Source organism: Oryzias latipes, chromosome 6 (assembly GCF_002234675.1).
Source record: "Oryzias latipes chromosome 6, ASM223467v1".
Lineage (NCBI taxonomy): Eukaryota > Metazoa > Chordata > Actinopteri > Beloniformes > Adrianichthyidae > Oryzias > Oryzias latipes.
In genome coordinates, this window is record NC_019864.2 from 12,364,291 (window position 1) to 12,383,895 (window position 19,605).

General features: G+C 38.8%; 1 protein-coding gene across 2 annotated transcripts; it reads left to right on the forward strand.

Annotated features, from left to right (window-relative positions):
* Positions 1-3,905: 3,905 nt before the first annotated feature.
* mov10l1 (Mov10 RISC complex RNA helicase like 1) lies at positions 3,906-18,475 on the forward strand. 2 transcript variants are annotated; one of them, XM_004069901.4, is made up of 27 exons: positions 3,906-4,192; positions 4,452-4,568; positions 4,671-4,858; positions 5,875-6,034; positions 6,350-6,462; positions 7,352-7,539; positions 7,633-7,773; positions 7,866-8,162; positions 8,379-8,576; positions 9,103-9,217; positions 10,931-11,108; positions 11,179-11,249; positions 11,334-11,425; positions 11,549-11,604; positions 12,557-12,651; positions 12,724-12,802; positions 12,888-13,069; positions 13,328-13,474; positions 13,760-13,881; positions 13,970-14,069; positions 14,187-14,333; positions 14,536-14,709; positions 15,032-15,181; positions 15,308-15,415; positions 15,976-16,116; positions 16,202-16,296; positions 18,310-18,475. In XM_004069901.4, exons 1-27 carry the CDS (start codon positions 4,108-4,110, stop codon positions 18,323-18,325), a joined length of 3,555 nt encoding a protein of 1,184 aa, XP_004069949.1. In that variant the 5' UTR covers positions 3,906-4,107; the 3' UTR covers positions 18,326-18,475. The 2 variants fall into 2 exon arrangements, with proteins under 2 accessions (XP_004069949.1, XP_020559521.1); XM_020703862.2 differs by having other exon boundaries at positions 16,202-16,291.
* Positions 18,476-19,605: the final 1,130 nt, after the last annotated feature.

The following is a 19,605-nucleotide window of genomic DNA, read 5'->3' on the forward strand; positions in this document are numbered from 1 at the left end:
GCAAAGGGAGGATGGACGAATCCCAATCACAGGACCCAAGAAAACACACTTTAAACCCAAATTCCTCATTTATTTGATAGAAATTACTCTCCTCACATGTGACGTTATTAGGTACACCTCTCAATACCAGGTTGGATCCCCTTTTGCCTTCAGAACTGTCTTAATCCTTGGTAGTATATTCAACAAGGTAATGGGAACATTCCTCAGAGTTTGGTTCACCCTATCTTGCTGTATCCTGCTGGAAGCAGCATCAGAAACTGGGTTCACTGTGGTCATAAAGGGATGGACATGGTCAGCAACAATACTCAGATAGGCTGTGGTGTTGTAACCATGCTCAGTTGGTACTAAAGGGCCCAAAGTGTGCCAAGAAAGTATCCCCCATACCATTACACCACCACCAGCAGCCTGAACCATTGATACAAGGGAGGATGGATCCCTGCTTTCATGTGGTTGATGCCAAATTCTGACCCTACCATCTGAATGTGGCAGCAGAAATGGAGACTCATCAGACCAGACAATGTTTTTCCAATCTTCTATTGTCCAGTTTTGGTGAACCTGTTTCCTGTTTTTAACCAAAAGGAATGACACCCAGTGTGGTCTTCATGCTGATGTAGCCCATCTGCCTCAAGGTTGGATGTGTTGTGTGTTCAGAAATGCTCTTCTTAGACCTCGGTTGAAACAAGTGGTTCTTTGAGTTACTGTTGACTTTCTATCAGCTGGAACCAGTTTGGCCATTCTCTTTTGATATCATCAAAGTATTTCTATCCACAGAACTGCTGCTCACTGGATATTTTCTCTTTTCAGGACCGTTTTCTGTAAACCCTAGAGATTGTTGTGGGTGAAAATCCCACTAGATCAGCAGTTACTTAAATCCTTAGACCAGCCCATCTGGCACCAACAACCATGCCACATACAAGTTCACGTCAATCACCTTTCTTCCTCATTTTGATGCTTGCTTTGAAATGCAGCAGATTGTCTTGACCATGTCTGCATGCCTAAATCCACTGAGTTGCTGCCATGTGATTGGCTGATTAGAAATGTGTGTTAACGAGCAGTTGGATAGGTGTGCCTACTAAAGTGGCCGGTAATTGCAGCTCATTGAACTTCAGATATATTCAGCCCTTGAATCCGGTCAGAAATTAAAAGACAAAAATCCATATGGTACATAAATGTATTGTCCTTTTTTCCTTTCTTGCTTCCCCTCTTAAGCTAACCATTATGATGCAGTTTTTATGGCACTGAAAAAGGTGAACTAAGCTATAATCTTAACAATAACCTTTATGAGTCGGCATCTCTGTACTTGCACATAATGAGGGGCAGCATACCTGCACTTGGCTTGTTCAAACCTCTGCGAAACATAGTGAAATAAGGAATGTGGAGTTTATTGGTTCACCAAAAAGGAATTACCTTAGCTAGTTCAGATTGGGATGATTGAGATGAAAGCCCCAACATGCAGGTAGTAACATCGGATGACGGGAAATTAAATAAGATGAAGGCACGTGACAAGTTTGGAAGTAGACATCACACATATCCTGTAAATGATTTATGTGACCCCTGTTTTTAGATTCCGATAAAATTGGAAAACATTGGTTTATTTTTAACTCAGTCTGGATCTCAACATCACATGCTATTCATTTTGAATATATAATATTAAAAAGAAACCTCAAAATAACTTTTGATATTTAATAAATTCCAAAACTGAAGGAGAGGGAGATAATGTTTCTACAAATGTAGTTTCCTCCAAGGAAAAAAATGAATTAACCATCAGTACATGGTCTAAAGTGATACCTTGTTTAAAAACTTTTTTTTTTAATCTGAGCTAGATCTTTGACAGGATGATTTCAGATTTAAAAATTCACTTGACCATTATTTGAACAAAGCTAAATGCAGAAGAGGTGAGTATATGTGGGGACAAGCATCATCCTCCCTCTGCTCTTTATTAAGGCAATCAATCAGAAAAATGTATGCAAGGGTGGAGAAAAGAAACTGACAAAGCAATTGTAAGAAAATACTCAATTCACTTCACTATCTTGACTATCCCATGTAATATACTGATCTATGTTGTTTTCAACAACCAGACCACTCTACTTTGACCCATGCTGCAGTTTTCCACTGTGATGTGGCTGCTAATTAGAGGAAACAAGTTTGCACTCAGATCAGACGTTGAACAAGATCAAACAAGTTATGTGTTTTTTTTTTTTCGTTCTTGCACAAACTGACATACTTTTGCATGGTATTTCAGGTCAAAGAGCTATTACACTTGCGTGTCCATTTATAGCAACTGACTGAGATGAATATCTGGACTGTTTCCTCCCTTGGCCTCATTTGCACTCTCGTTGAGACTGAGGCTGCCATGTTTGCCGAGTGTGACAATACTGCCACCTTGTGGTGAAAGTACTTCGTACTTCAAAGTGCAGTAATATTCATTCATTCATTCATTCATTTTCTATTCCGTTTTGTCCCTTTCAGGGTCAAAGGGCTGCTGGAGCCTATCCCGGCCACTTGTGGGCAAAGGCAGGGGGTCACCCTGGACAGGTCGCCAGTCTGTCACAGGGTAGAATGTCCTCAATCACACACCCATTCACTCTCACACCTAGGGACAATTTAGGTTAACCAATTAACCTATAAAGCATGTTTTTGGACGGTGGGAGGAAGCCAGAGATCCCGGAGAGAACCCACACAGAAAGGTCCCCCATTGATGTTGGGGGCCGGGGGCCTTCTTGCTGTGAGGCAAGAGCGCTAACCACTGCGCCACTGTGCAACAATACCAAATTGTAAAACAAGAAAACTCAACGCATGTAAAACAAATAAAAATATAAAAATGTCTACTTGTGTCAGTGTTTTAACTAATCTGCAATTCAAAATATATTTGAGAAGTGTTTTAATATAGTAATGGCACCTGTTTGCTTCCTCAATTGCTATGTTTTATCATTTTTGACCCAACAAAGAGAACTTTAAAAAGGGAACTTCAACGCATCATAAATATTTCTGTCTAGTCTGTTGTTCTGTTTTTGCCTATTTCACCACCTTTTTTATATATGAGTTTGACCAATTATTTAAGTAAAACACATTTCCCCCACATAACATTTTCTTTGTTTTTTTTTCTTTATCAAAAAAAAAGTCTGAGCATAGTTTGGATCTTTTGATTGTGGCTCATAGGACTCTTGTTGCTCCCCTGGCTTAATATAAAAAATTGCCTATAAGCCTAATTTGTTTTTGTAACTTTAGCTTAAATAGCTCCTTTTTGTAAACAACTGAAAAGCAGCATTAAAACAATGATAAAAGCCACAAAAATGTATAAAATAGAATTTTGTTATAAAAAACAAAAAGATCTTAAACCACAACTCTAGAGCAAAAGGGCAGTTGATAAAAAGAATGAGCAAAATAAGTTGAAAGATCTGGTAAAATGTATGTAATTTCAAAAATCTGAAACGTTGATAGATAGACATTTAATATTTCTGTTTGTTTTCAAGTTGCTTCAAGAAAAGAGGATAAAAAAGTGAAATAAGACATCTATTTGTGCCAGATCTAAAAAAACTGACAGGCAAACATACATGTTATTTGAAATATTGTCAGATAAGAAGCTACAATTTAAAAAAAAGGAACTAATTTGCCCAATTTCTTGGTTCACAAACTGCTTCAATTATCTTTCAGAATTCAACAGAAAATAGAATTTGCAGTTGCAGTTTTGCAATTTACAGTATTTTAAATAAGAGATAGCTCCTAACTTAGAATATCAAAATCTCCAAATATTTACACATTTAAACAAAATTGAAGTTACAAAATATGTCACAACAACTCGGCGGGATCGCACTATTTGTTTCTATTTAAGAAAACCATCATGATAGATGATTGGCATGCGCATGCGCACTAACATAGGACCTGATTGAGGTCACAACCATATATCGCTATATCGATATAGCTCATCGGTCACAACATTTTTCGTAACACCTCTTTGAGATTCGCGCCCTATTTTTTTTCCTGAGAACACCACCTTGATGGAGACGCTGTCATGCGCACTAACGCAGCACCTGATTGAGGTCACAAAATTTGTTACAACACCGCTTTGAGATTCGCGCCCTATTCTTTTCTGAGAACACCGCCTTGATGGAGACGCTGTCATGCGCACTAACACAGCACCTGGCGTCAAGCGTTAATGAGCTCTCGACACCAAGTTTGCCCCCGAAAAACGGTAAATACATCCATATATTTTGTGTTACGTCCCTAAAAAATATGGACTTTTTAAAAGTTTGCTTTTTGTTTGGAAATACCGTAGTTCAGTAACATTTAGTAAATTAGCTATGTTTTTAATTGCCTTTAAAAAGTTACGTACGTGCGTGACATATTTTGACATTGTAGAAGTGAACAAACAGAACACAGCCTGCTTGTGTAATTATGTGAAGTCAACCTGATTTATATTGAGTCGCTTTGTTCTGTTTTTGTGGAACTAGCTAACAACCCAGCCGTAAGCATGCTAACAGCGGTACGGTTCATGGTGTCCAAACTTTTGTCTCCGCTGTGGAGAGCAGTTGATGTGGATGGTGAGAGCATTTTCGCCGATGGCCCAGGTAAACACCAAAACTCTGTCAAATAGTAAACGAATCCATCTGCTGTCTCCCATAAAAACACATGATTCGATGGTACTTTTTGGTTTGGTTCGTGTTTGTCAGACGCAGGAGACATACGCCACCTGCAGGGCAACGTGGTAACGCAGCTGAGTTTGGACCATGGGATGATAGACGACACCATCTACTTTACAAGTAAAGAGGTGTTGGGTGGAGTCCCACTTAAAGAAGGAGATCTTGTAAACTGCATAGCCATACGATGTGGTGCTGAAGAGGGGTGGAAAGCTGTAAGGGTGAGAACACTTTTCTCTGTTTCAGTGGCAACTTATGTAGATGAGTGCGTTGCATTTCACCTGCAACTTTATCTAATTGGATTCTGTTTAGAAATGTCACTGGAGCTGCACTGTACATAATCGTCTAATTCTGATGGAATATTTATTTACCTCAATTTTTTATTAAATATTTGGCCAGAATGAAGTCATGAAATTAGGAGAAAAACATGTACAATTATGAAAGAAAATAATAATAATTCAACGATTGATGAAACTCAAAATTGTATGATTAAAAAACTCTTTCTTTTTTTTTTTTTACGAAGTATTAGGGCAAAAATAAAAGAAAAATAAGTATATGAGAATAATGTAATATATGCTTTTACAACTCTTTTTGGCTCACCCTTAAAATAAATAAATGTAGATATAGAGAGAATAAAGTATTGAGAAAAAAGAGAAAGTTTTGCAAGAATAAAGTCGTAAAATCAGGAGAAGAACGTCCTCATTCCTATTTCATCATATATCATATTCAGCTTTTTACAAGAATAAAGCTGTAAATGTATGCTTCAAAAGTCATCATTTTACTATGAAAAAGGCGTTTTTTAGCTTTTAAAATGTATTAACACAGATAATTGAACATTACTTGTTCAATTGATGTTGCAGACAATTCAAGGAATCGGATGGACGTCGCACTGCTTCGCTGAATCTGCTTTACTTTTTTGTAAATTTGCAATTTTATTTTTATCAAATGACCACTTCATTAAAAAAAAGACTTTTCCTTGTAAAATTGCAACTTTTTAAATAATAAATTTACTATTTTATAAGTTTTTTTTCTTCTAATAATTGGACAACTTGATTTTCATGCAAATTTCATAAAACTTTTTTTTCCCACATATTTGCTTTTTTTTCCTTTCATGGTGGCCCTAATACTTGTACTTTTCACACAACTTGCTTTTTAAAAACTAATCAAAGTAGAGCATTTATAAGATTATGAATGAAATGTCAGAATTAGGATGTCTGTCACTTGTCTTGTCTTTCAGGTGGAGAAGTGTGTAGATGGCTGGGAGGATGATGGAAGAGGCTGCTCAGAGGCCGACACAATGCAACTACAACCGCTCATTGGAACCGTTACATCATTTGATGGAGACTTTGGTTACGTTAATGAGTCCACTTACTTCTCGCAACACAGTCTGTCTGACGGTACTGACAATCTGCACACTTTTAAAACCAAACTTGGCCTGAAATAACACATTTTTATTTACCCACTCAGACCTGGCAACCCAACCTTTATTTCTTTAACGGACACTTTTGTCCCTACAGACGTTTGTTTTAGGATTATCAAGAGAATACATTTAATGATAACTTACCTGTCAGTGGACAGGCAGGTGGTTTCAATATTTTTGTGGTTTGAGGCTTGAGAAGACAGGATGACATTGTGGTTCCTGACTGGTGGATGTTGTGGTTTGGAAACTTAAAGCATTTTAGATGTGGTACATTTACATTTTTCTCTTGTAGGTTATATTCCAATGAAAGGAGACTGGGTCCAAGTCAAGTATTTCGTCAATCCCACAAAATGGACCACGCAGGCACATTCTGTGGCCCCTTTACGCTACAGCCGCCTAGATCAAGTAACTACCGCTGTTTTGGAAAAAGGGAAAATAAAAAGCCTGGCTTATTGTTTTATTTGATGGGTATATAGGAAAATAAGGCCTTGTTCTAATGCCTCTATTTTTATTTTATTTTTGTGTCATAACTCAAAAAACTGTTCATGATACAGAACTTCTAAAGAACACTGTAGATGTTAAGCATAACGGCAGTAAAAAAATGTGATATGGAAAAGTCAGTATGAATAATACTTTGACAAACCTTTTTATGTGGAGCTGAAGAACAATGCAGCAAGTTCACAAAAAGGAAAGCCTTCTAGAAAGATTTGTTTAAACCCTGCAAAAGGGCACATTTTCTATACATTCTTTTTTTTATTAAAAGGAAAAAAAAATACAATCCTAAAGTTAAAGAAAATAAATAAATTAACAAGAATTCCAGAAAACTTTTGTTTAAAACATTTGAATAGAATTGTTGGTAACTTCTCCCACACAAAGTATTGTTTTCACCAATATTTTTCATGCGTGACCTTTTTGTGAAAACCAAACGGGAAATTGGGTTTAGGAAAATGTTTCTTTTGAACCAAATTCTTCATCTCATGATTAGTTTTAAAGCGCCTAAATGCTCGATACGTTGAGTTTGGCTAGCTCAACGCTTGGTTCCCTTTGCCCCCGATGCCCCAACGTGAACAGTTTTCCTAAGCTGGGGGGGAGCGCTGTCTGCTGCTGTAAAGGGGGGCAAAGTCACTAAAACTATGAAGATCAGGTGTAAATGGTGTAATAAAACTATTTTGACAGTGTATGCACAATTTTCACTCATTTTAAATAAAGGCTTATGTTGTTGAATATTTTAAACATCTGTTAAAATTTTCTCACATGACTTTTTTTCTTTTTCTCTTTAATTCTTCCCGTGTAGGTGCGCGTTACCAGCATGTTTGGTAACAAAGGAGTGGTGGAGGACAGTGTTTTTTTCACCTTGGACTCTCTGTTGATGCCTGCTTTCTACCAGCCTCGGCCAGGAGACCTGGTGAACTTGGTAATGGTGGAGAGCAGTCAGTCCCTCTATTGCTGGAGGGCTCTGTGCATGGCACCGTGCTCTCAGAGGTATTTATGACTGTTTACTTGTGCCTAATAAGTACTCAATTTAAATGTCTATATATTTAACAAACCTTTTTTCTTCCTGTTTTTCAATTGAAGTGAAAATGGTTCCATGTCTCCCGTCGTTGATGGTGAACTCCAAGGAGTATTACAAAACATAGAAGGACTGGACATTTCTGACTATGGCCAGTTTGGGGGCTTAATGTTGGGGGAAAAAGGGGCTCTGGTATTCTGGATACAGTAAGCACTTGGCTTCACCTCTGTTTGCGGTTTTGTGACCTTCTTTGAGAATATATTGCACTTTATGATCCTATTTCTTCTGTTTTTAATAGAAATTTAGGCTCTGAGAACCATACGTTGAAGTGTTGTGGCTTTGCTGGCTGGGACTCTGAGGAACAGTTCATGTTGGGTGCGGTCAGTAAATCCACCGCAGAGTCCCAGAGGCCGCGACCTGTGCAAGAAGAAAGTTCCGAGTCTCTAGGGAAGCATAGCGATGGAAACATGAAAGAGGCAGAAGAAGAACTTGATGCAAAAGACAAAATCCACCCCGGTGTAGAAAGAGGACAAGACTTCAATATGGAGATCCTGCCTGGAGAAAGAGTGTCGATCATAATAAACTGCCAAGCAAAGTAAGTTATATGGGCTTTTTTATACTGGGAGCTTTAAGAGACCAAATCTTACATTTTGTTGGTTTTTGGTAAAACTTCTTGCCATTGACATGTTCACTTGCAAAATATTTTATCTCTTCAAATGCGGAAAAAAAAACTGTTAAACTGTTAGATGTGAGTCAATTCACTTGTACAAGAGCTTTGAAGTTTGTATTTTCTATGTTTGATATTCTGTAGAAGCCTGGGAAGTTGTGCTGAGCTCCTCCTGTTGAGATTCTCCTCTTTCACCATTGGGAGGCGCCTGGAAGTTAGAGTTTGCAGTGAGGATGAAAACCTGCTGAAGCCCCGTGGGCCTTTTGTTTTCAGCGATAAAAGACTGCAAGAACCAACAGCCTATCAAGTAATCACAGTGTCCGCTCCAAGGGATACACAGAGGTATCCTCAACCTTCACATCAATAATTACTACGTATACTGTATTTTATGTTATGTAAGCATTAAGTTTTAAATGTATAAGCCAAGATACAAAAACATTGATTCCTCATTTTATCGTCGATCACTTTTTGCTGTTTCCCAGATTTTTTTCAGCGCTATTTTGCCAGTTTATTTATTTTTTTTCCTTTATTACATAGCAAACTGTGAACTGCGACCTGATTGGCTGGAGACTCGATCAATCTCCACTGTGATTCTGTGTCTCCTATTCAGTTCAGTTTAAAAAATCTGAGGGTTCGACCTTGGATATACAAGAGACAAAACTGTGAAAATGTTCTTGTCTTACAGAGAAAAGTTTTGTGAGAAATGAAGGCTTTTACAGATTTAAACATCTGTAATCTAACTTTTTCACCTTTTGCGGGTTATTTTTAGATAAACAAGCAAGCACTTTATTGTATCATAGGGTTTTTAATGTAGTTATATCTTTTTAAAAATGTACATAAGACCAGATAAATTCTTACTGCTTTTCAGGTTTAGTAAACGCCGGCTGCCGAATTTCACACCAGCCTACCCAGTTCCTCAGGCTCTAAGGGACTGTGTGGAGCGGTCTGGTGACGTCTTGGTGATTAAGCCCTGCCTTGGAGAGGTGAGCTTAGGCTACTTTGCTTCATTTCAAGTTTTGCAGCATAATTCTCATTTCTAACATGGACTTCTTCAAACCCATTTCACAAACAAGTGTCTGGCTAGAAAAAGACAAAAACTAAAACATTTTTCTGAACTGTCTAACATCAGAACTTGCCCTATTTCTTCTTTCACATCAAAAAATGCAAGAGACCCCAAAGTGCAGATTTTCCACTCCATAATTACAAACTGCAAGGAGGTGAACATAGAAAATACTTTGGCAGCATTTTGGTTTCTCTGATTATTAAATGGTTTATTAAAGTTGCCGTGATTAATCAAGCAGTTCGGCACAAAATTTCATAAAGGATCACAAGGAAAAATGATTTAAATTGTTTCAAATGTCTGTTACACACATTAGTTGGACGTTAATTTGAGCTGCAGGATATTTTATGTTTTTGAAGTTATGAGGAAAATAAGGGTTTCTTTTCTCTTGACTATGGATCCTCTTCTAAAAGAAAAGACCCCCACCCACCCATTACCTCCTGTAATTCACCTGCATGCAGCATTTGGCTGACGAAGCAGCGGGATATTTGACAATTTTAAAAAGGATCCAGACAAAATTTGAGGATAAACCTGCTGGAAGAACAGCAGCTACAGAAGGTTTAATAAAAAGTGTTGATTTAGAGATATCTGTGACACTGATGCTATGATGCTATGCTAATGAGCTGTTCCGTGTGTCGCATACATTTAATCACAAACCAGTTCAAAGGCAGTCGATATTTTAAGACGCGGTGGATCAATAGGACATTTATAAACACCAAAGCAACACAGCTGTAATGGAAAAGTCCCACTTTTCTGACCCAACTAGTACTACTTAGGAGAAATCTGATTATTGTTTAGCTACTTATCCCTAATTATCTCTTTGTAATCATTATCCTTTTAAATTTAAGGAAGGATGTCGATCTCTAAGTTTATTAGGGGTTCAACTACAGCCATATGTTGGAGGCAATGCGGAAAAATTGGGGATCATACACATATTTTTTTTGACTGCCCCGTTATTAGTGACTTTTTGGAAATATATTAAGAGGGAGATTGAAACAATGTTAGAACAAAACATTCCTTTGAGCGCCATGTCGTGTTTGCTGGGTGTATTCTCAGGGGATCTTGGTTCTGATCAGATATATATAGCACGCATTTTATTATTGGCAGCAAAAATAACCATAACAGGAAATTGGAAAAAGGTAGAATCACCATCTTTAACAGAATGGAAACAAAGAATCAATATATTTATGTGGTGGAAAAAATGACAGCGTCCCTACGACTAAACACTGATGTCTTCTAACCTAGATGGCACACTGTTAAACTGTATTTGTAACTGTAATGTGTACCTTTATTCATGGTTGTATAAGTATCTGTTTAACTGAACTACTTGTCTCATAATGTACACCTTACTGGATGTGGATTTGTGGTCAAATGTATCTCAGGGGATTGTTGTTTATTTGTTCTGATGACAAGGCAAAAATAAAAAGTAAAAAAAAAAAAAAAATTAAGGAAGGATAAAAATAGTGGGATTTCTTTCAAACATGTTCAGCCTCCAATGGTGAACCAGCACTGACCTCTATGATTTAATTGGAAAAAAGGGTTATGATCAACACCCATACTTGACTTATCGGTAATACAAGAAGCATTTTTTATTTATTTTGTTTTCTGATTTTTTTTTTTCTTTTAAATTGCTCAGGTGCTGTCACCTTCCAACATGCAATCCCGATTCTCCACCCTGCTTTGGCTGGAGGAGCTTCATGCAGAAAAAGAAATGAAAGAGTTCTCCATCGTCGGAGCACTTCTCAGGAAAGGAGCCGTCCACCTGCACCTCGAGGTCCTCGGCTTGTCTGAGGGACGACCTCATCTCAATATAGGTTATAATTCATTCCTGTGTTGTGTGAGCGTTCATGATAAATCAAGAGCTTTGACCAGCTTTCTCCACAGGCGACAAAATTACACTGAAGAAACCACAGACAAACGGAGTTGTAATTGAATACACTAGTTATGTCACTGAGGTATGCAGAGATCTTGTGTATATCAGAAATGTTCACATTTGTTTAATACGATCCTTTTAATTTATTAGTGTTACTTCTACTCAGATTGATGAGGAGGAAGTGAGTCTGAGAGTAAACACAGACTTTCAGCGGAGTTACTTGGGTGAGCCGCTTGATGTTGAGTTCTGTCTCAACAGGTGGGGAAAACAGCAGAAGTTTGCTATCGTTTTGAATTGAAATGATGATTTCTTAGAGAAGATACAGTTACAATTGTAATTTATCAGAATTAGAAGCTCATTTTTCTTTTGTTTTGATGTTAGGCTGCCCATGCGGCGATGTCACCATGCACTTGAGCAAACGAAACACTTTAGAGATGGTAAGTTTCTTGCGTAACTTCAGTATGTTGTCTTTTTAGAAAAGAAAAGCTGGGATAACATGTTAACAGAACATATTCTAAAGAGCAACTTTAAACTGAACAAATTTTAAAGTCCCTCTGATCATCTTTTGATGTATTGTATAAGTGTTCCCAGTGGTCTTTTATTTATGATTATGCCGTTTTAGGCAAAATCAAAAATCCTGCGTCAATTTCTACGACAGTTTCTGCAGAGCAGCAGTAATTCATCAGAAATTTACCTTTGAGTTGTGGATGAGACAGTTGTTGTGGAAGTAAGCCTCTGCTGATAGATATCCTATCATTCCTTTTACACCCTCTCCTGCTAGCTTACGCAATCCCGACCTAACATTAGCTGTGCAACAAAAATGGCGAGCAATCTCGGAGCTATCCAGGCGTACAGTTTGGAACCAGATGGCTCTATTTGTCTGCAAGTGGATGCATCAGAATGGAGCAGAGCAGGGAGATTCTTGGCCCACCCATTTCAGTTGCTGCATTACACTGAGAGCTTTTTCAAACGGCAGTTTATTTAATCTGCTCCTGGTCCATCACACTTTGAATAAAGAAACACTCAGAAACCCAGTTTAATCTTAAATTCTCTATATGTATTCTCCATCTTGAGAAAAATGCTACAAGAACATGTCACAACATTCCCATGATTTTCATTGGAATGGGTCAGTAAGTGATGTTTTGGTTGTTACTGCCTCAAAATGAACACTAGATGGTGGTAAGTCTTTTTTTTTTAAACTCCAGAAAAGACGACCTTTTGTGACAAAAACATGTTTTATTGTAGATCCATTTCTTTGCCTACATATATTTTAGCAACAAAAATTGAACCATATTTACATCTGTTATTCAGAATCAAACATTTGTAACTTTTGGTTTTGTGACACTTCATGTTGTAAATTGAACTTCTCCTTTTTATTTGGCTGTTCAGTTCTCTTCCCCTCCAGAGTGACTCTACAGACTCCTCAGTGGAATGGACAATGGCTAAAAGATGTAGACCAAATCAAAGCGATAAAAAATGCAGAGGTAATTTAACGTAACATTTATGAAGACATTACCTAATTGATTAGTTTATTTGTAAATGTATTTTAACATTAGAGCGCACCCACTCAAGATGGAAAAGCATCAACTGCTTCAGCTGAAAACAAGTCCAAGGCTCCACAAATTGAAAGCACTGGTATTTAGTTTTCTACTCAGACTTTTGAATTCGATTGAAATCGATTGTTTGACTGAACTGATATAAACTCTGGGAATTCTCCTAGATGGGGCAGTATCCATGCGTGCCATCCCAGTCAGTGGGCATTTTTTCAACCCGGTCCTTAACCCCGCTCAGAGGGAGGCAGTGAAGAGGATCCTGGCAGGAGAGTGTCGGCCCATTCCTTATGTCCTCTTTGGTCCTCCGGGAACCGGAAAGACCATCACCCTCATAGAGGTCATACTGCAGGTGCAGACGCTTCTCAACACAGCTGTTGAAGTAGAAATAGATCACCTTCTTGGGTTTAATAAAATCACAATCTGCCATTACCTTTTAAACGTGAATATATTTATTGATCTTTTATATTCTATGTTTAATTAAAGCTCATGGGATAATTTTTGGCGTAAAAAAATGATACAAAATTGTAATGATTCATTAGTTGCGTTAGCGCTTTATCAATCAGGTTGACTGTCATGACGATGTCTTATTAAGTTTTTTCATCTCTAGGTCTACCATTTTCTCCCAAACAGTCGGATTCTTGTCTGCACTCCATCCAACAGTGCAGCTGACCTCATCTGTACTCGCCTACATTACAGTGGCTTCTTGGAGAATGGAAGTCTTGCTCGCGTCAATGCATTTTCTAGGGATAATGAGGTAGTGAGTCCCTCTGAGAAACTATTAAACCCTCTTTAAATGACATGATGTGGCCTGCACCAGTGAGGTACCCTGAGAAGTAAAAATAAAAGTTGTAATTGTTAAACCAATAAATGTTATCCCATTTTTAAACATTAGGTTTTTTTTATGCCATTATAATAATAATAATGTTTTATCTTTAAGGGGATTATAGTGCCAGACTATTGTGAGAATATGCACGACTTTCATCTTTTTCCACTCTTTCCCAAATTATCGTATGCGATTAACGTGCTTGATTCTCTTCAGTCTCTTCCAGAAGTACTGCGGCCTTATGCGAAGGCCGGAGAAGACATCCGTCATGCGGCTTTTCACAGGATTGTGGTCAGCACATGCTCCAGTGCCGGGATGTTCCACAACATAGGAATACGGTAAGTGCTGGACCAATGTAGGAAAACAGATTTACCCGATATGCTTTGTATTGAAAGTTTTGTTAACTATTGATGGATTTGGTTTTAGTGTTGGACAGTTTTCCCATTTGTTTCTGGATGAAGCCGGCCAAGCCACTGAGCCAGAGTCTATGATTCCCATCAGCCTCATCTCTGAGAAGGACGGACAGGTCAGCACAGACGCACTTCCTTTAAGCTAATTTGTGAAGATTTGTACCATGCTTTAAATCTTCTTTTATTTTCAGGAAATATGATGTTGCTCATTTCATTTGTTTATGCCCTCCCAGATCGTGCTCGCTGGAGATCCATGCCAGTTGGGTCCAGTGGTGAAGTCGGAGGTTGCTTCAGTCTTTGGCCTGGGAGTGTCTTTGTTGGAGAGGCTGATGACTAATCCGTTGTACTCCAGACAGGACTCTGGTTATGACCCCAAACTGGTTAATGGTTTCTTCCTGTTTGGAACTTTAGTGTTTACATACATTTGTGGTCATGGTGTTCGTTGCTCTTTATGTGAAGCACATGATATCCCATATCATTTATCCACAAAGCTAATATCCTGTTATTTATTTGATAGTTTCATATAGTTTAGTTTAAGAATGAGTGGTAAAAATGGTTGATCACGGCACTTTTTTCCTACAGGTGACCAAGCTGATATACAACTACCGTTCTCATGAGGTGCTGCTCTCACTGCCCTCTAAGCTTTTCTACCACGGCGAACTGTCTTTCCAAGCTCCTAGAAGTGTTGTGGACTCCCTGTCTGAGTGGAACAGCCTCCCCAAAAAAGGCTTCCCACTCCTCTTTCATGGTGTGAGGGTAAGAACACAAAGAGCCCATAGAACTTGTTTTTTGTTTACTTTTCACACAAGTCTTCTTGATACTGTGGTTATATATTTTTGATAAACTTTTCATTATTGTCATGTTTGTCACTTATTGTGGTTGTTAATTGTTCATTGCACTTATTGTCGCAGCTGGTTTGCATGTTGTGTGGTTCAGTTCAGTTTAGTCTCCCCACCATAACGTCTTGTGCAAGCATTTTATAGAAGTTGTTTGCAATTTTGCAATGATGTCATTTTAAATGTATTTTTCGTTTTTGGGCTACTCGGCTTTGAGACGAGCTTGTTTTCTTTTGCTTTAGGGAACAGAAATGCGAGAAGGCAGCAACCCGTCCTGGTTTAACCCTGTGGAGGCTGTGCAGGTCATGATGTACTGCTGCCAGCTGGCAAAGAAGCTCTACAAACCTGTGAATGCTGCTGACATTGGAATCATTGCTCCCTACAGGAAACAAGTAAGAATTTGACCTGTGTTCAATGAAAAAAAAAATCAAAAGACAGATTGTTTAAAGTACAGTTCAAATAGTTGAACCAAATCTACATTTAAACAAGTGAGTTTTGGTGGTTTATTTGCTCTGCAGTGTGAGAAGATCAGGGTGCTGCTGGGTAAGGTGGGTTTGCAAGATATCAAAGTGGGTTCGGTGGAGGAGTTCCAGGGCCAAGAATATCTGGTCATCATCTTGTCAACGGTGCGCAAAAACCAAACATTTGGTAACAGAATTCTTAAAGAAATGATCATAATAAATCCCTGTTAACTGAGGATTTTGCAGAAGAAATAAGCTTGATGGAGCCATAGTGTCAGTGGGATTTGTTGTCCCCCTTTATCAGATTTTTGGGTCTGATTGTTTTTGTTTTTCACTTTTTCATTTTTTCCCCTCTTTTGGGTTCTAACATGTTTTCGAAAATATCAGAGCATCATTATATAAGCAAATTAACTTTCACTGTTCTTTTTTTTAAAGTTTCATACCAACGAAAGAAACTTGTTGATGCACTGTTGAATATAATATTAAATGTCATTTATTGCATTTGTTTAATAGGGAGATTCTGATGCTCTATCAAATGGGTAAAATACTTTTTAAACATAAACTGATCTCCAGCTTTAGTCATGGGGATTTTTGCTTTTTGATGCTCAAAAGTCAAAGCAAGTTTTATGCACTTTATACATGTGTATTTGTGCAGTCAGGTGATGCGACTCTGCCCTACTATTCACTGCTTCCTGGGCTAATTGGTTCATTATATTATGAAATAGGTACGCTCCAATGAATCAGTGCAGAGCAACGATTTGCAAAGTTTGCTCGGCTTTCTCTCAAACCCGAAGCGGTTCAACGTGGCCGTCACTCGTTCGAAAGCCCTCCTCTTGATTGTTGGAAACCCCCACATGCTTATCAGAGTGAGTGACAAAACTGTTTTTGTTGTGTTTTCCAGTAATTCCAGTTTATTCATTTAGTATTTTATGTTTTATCATTTCTTTCTAGGATCCGTGCTTTGGGGCTTTGCTGCAATACTGTTACACCAATGGGGCGTATTTGGGCTGCGACCCACCTCTTTATCTAAGAGACACCAATGTGAGGTTTGTAAATAGATAAATAGATTCGCTTTATTGTCATTGTCCGTTGCACAATGAGATTGAAGCATCGCCATCAGTGCAAGAATAGCAAGGAAGGAACATCGTAATACAATATCACACAAACAAGCAGTATATACAAGTGTGCAAATATAAAACTGTAGTGAAGAGTGCCGAAATTAGTGTGCAAAATTGCGTACTAGAATCGTGTGTAAACATGTCAGAAGTGCAAGATGTAGCAATGAGGTAGTGTTGACACTGTGGACAGAGTAAGTAGACAGGAATATGGATTTTTATCTGTGCATTTTGGATTTGAGGATGGTTATTGCCTTTGGAAAGAAGCTGTTTTTGAGTCTTGTTGTTTTGCTTCTGATGCCTCTGTAGCGCCTCCCAGAGGGCAGCAGGTCGAACAGGTCTGAGCTGGGGTGTGAACTGTCCTTGATAATGTTTTGAGCCCTAGTGATGCAGCGCGCGGAGTAGATGTCCATCAGGGTGAGGAGAGGGCGCCCAATGATTTTCGGAGCCGTCTCTACGACTCTCTGCAGTCTCTTCTTATCCGCGGCCGTGCAGCTGCCGAACCAAACTGTTATGCAGTAAGTAAGCAGGCTCTGGATGGATGACTGGTAGAAGGTCAGCAGCAGGTTGGTGCTGATGTTGTTCTTCCTGAGGACCCTCAGGAAGTGCAGACGCTGCTGAGCCTTCTTGACGTTGGCTGTGGTATTGGCTGTCCAGGAGAGGCCGGCAGAGATGGTGATGCCGAGGAACCTGAAGGTGTGGACCCTCTCCACGTTCTCTCCGTTAATAAGGAGGAGGGTTGGGTCCGCGCCATGTTTCCTGAAGTCGACAATGATCTCCCTGGTTTTGCTGGTGTTCATGGTGAGGTTGTTCTCCGAGGAACAGGTTATCAGCTTCAGGACCTCCTCTCTGTAGGCAGACTCATCCCCCCGGGGATGAGTCCGACCACCGTGGTGTCGTCGGCAAACTTGATGATGCAGTTGTTGTTGTGGGCTGGGCTGCAGTCATGCGTGTAGAGGCAGTACAGCAGGGGGCTTAGCACACAGCCCTGTGGGGCGCCGATGCTCAGTGTGCGGGTGGAGGAGCGGTGGGGGCCAAGTCTCACAGTCTGTATTCGGTTTGTGAGGAAGTTGATAATCCAATTGCATGTGAGGGGGGAACAAATACATGTTCACAAAATGTTTCTTTTTTATGTAGAAACACTCAGTAAAAGCTGCAAAAGTAGACAATTAAATACCATGCATATTTTGTAATATCTTGTATAGTTAACATTTTTAACGGATGGCATGATTCTAGCATTACACTAATGCAAGTTGGCTCCTTAAAACTAAAACAGATTAAAGTTCATATTCAGATTTGATTTCACTTTTTCTAAAAAATATTATTTTCATTGAGTTTTAAATTTTGACAAAAAAAACAACAAAAACACAACAGCGACTGCCAGACAAAACGAGAAAACATGCAAGTGACTCTTCATAAAAATACAAATATATTATATCGACAGTAATAATGTACCAAAAATGTAAGGTCTAGGTGGTGAGGTGATATGGCACTGCGCCGAGAAGGGTCTCCATATTGTCTCTCGTCTTTGCCGTTTGTTCATTTTATCCAAACAATGATGTTCCAGCTGTATGACAGATACGTCTCCCCCACACAGTGCTCAAAATGTGGCTTTTCAGGCCAGTTAAATCAGGTTTTTAAGCGACCACCATTCCGAGCTGTAAGGCTGTTTAACTCAGGTGTGTATTGCTGAGTCTCTGTAGAACATCCAAACATGGGAAGGTGTGACCTGGTTTAAAGTCTTTGTCACAGCATTTAGAAAACCATTTAAAGATGGCAGACCAGACATAAAGTAACTGGGGGCAAAACCCAAAAAAGATGAGCTACTGTTCCTTCCTTCTGCAGCAGAACATTTATTACATTAAGGGGGAAACTGATGGAAACATCGTATTCAGATTTTGTTTCACTGTAATGGTATCTTTTTATTCTTTTTTTGTATTGCAGATCTGAAGAAGTCTAGAGGAGTCTTTAAGTGGAAGAGGACATCAATCATGGTGTCAAGCTATCAACGGTTTTTTTTTCATTTGTATAAAATTAACAAATGCCTGTTTTTCTAGAGGCAGACACGGTTCTCTGGGGAGAAAATAAAACATTTGTATTCTTGCACAATTTGTTTTGTTTTGAATTTTGAATTGCTTTGAGTCAGAGCTGCCAAATATTATTGATAAATAGCTGAAAAATATAACTTCTTTTTACATTTTAAACAGGAATTAAATGGTTATATTCCCCTTTAAATCAAACTGTCAAAAACAAAACACTTGTCTTTGGTCTGTTATCATTGGTCTGCAGATAATAAAGCGCTAGTAGTCTGCTCCTGTTGGTGTGGCAGGCTCAGAGACTGGATGTTACAATTGAGTGCTATTGACACCGTGCAGAGCCTGTCAGTCCTACTGGAGCCTGGCAGGATGGAGAGGGGGAGTGGGTGTGGGATACAAACAGCGGTTCACTGTATAAACTTAATGAGTCTCCTCTGCACAAGGGGAGACGGCTTTTATCTGAGTTTGTTTTGCTGTCAAGGTAGCTCAGTTCAGCCCCAAGTCCCCCGCCTTCTCTTTTCAAACTCTGTTTTGCTCTTAAAGATGTGTGAGCAGCAAAGATGACCACAAAGAGAAACGTTTAAATGGTTTAAAAGTAAAATAAGGTGCATAAACACTAGCTATCATATTACGATGATATATATATATTATATATATATATATATTATATATACACACACACACACTTTATTAGTAACTTTATTATAAAGTTGTAGAGTTTGTTCATTTTGTTTTTAAACTTGTAGCTTTTAGAACCGATATGAGGAATTTTCTTTAAAATATTGCAACTTTTGACGATATATCTGAGCCAATACAGACCTTTGATGGTAAAAGAAGGATGTTCGAATCCACCCTTCGGTTTAGGATTACTAAAACTTTTCCCAGCTTTCCCCTTACGTCAGTGGGAAACAGTCATTTGGATGTCAAGGCATCTAGGAATTAACCTGCACCAGTTGATTCATTAAATAGTTACAGCAATGATCTAAATGTAAAAACCTGATCAATTTTGATGGGAGCTTGTCCTTGACAGACAGGTGCCCAACCAGCTCACTTCACCATTGCCTTCTCATTAGCTAGACAATGCATCAACAAGACAGACACACTGTCTACAGGCCAGCCATTAGCCCCAACAACAGGCCCCTGCTGGGCCCCTAGTAGGTGGGGGGGGGCTGATAAATATGTGGACCTATTGTTCCTCCAAATT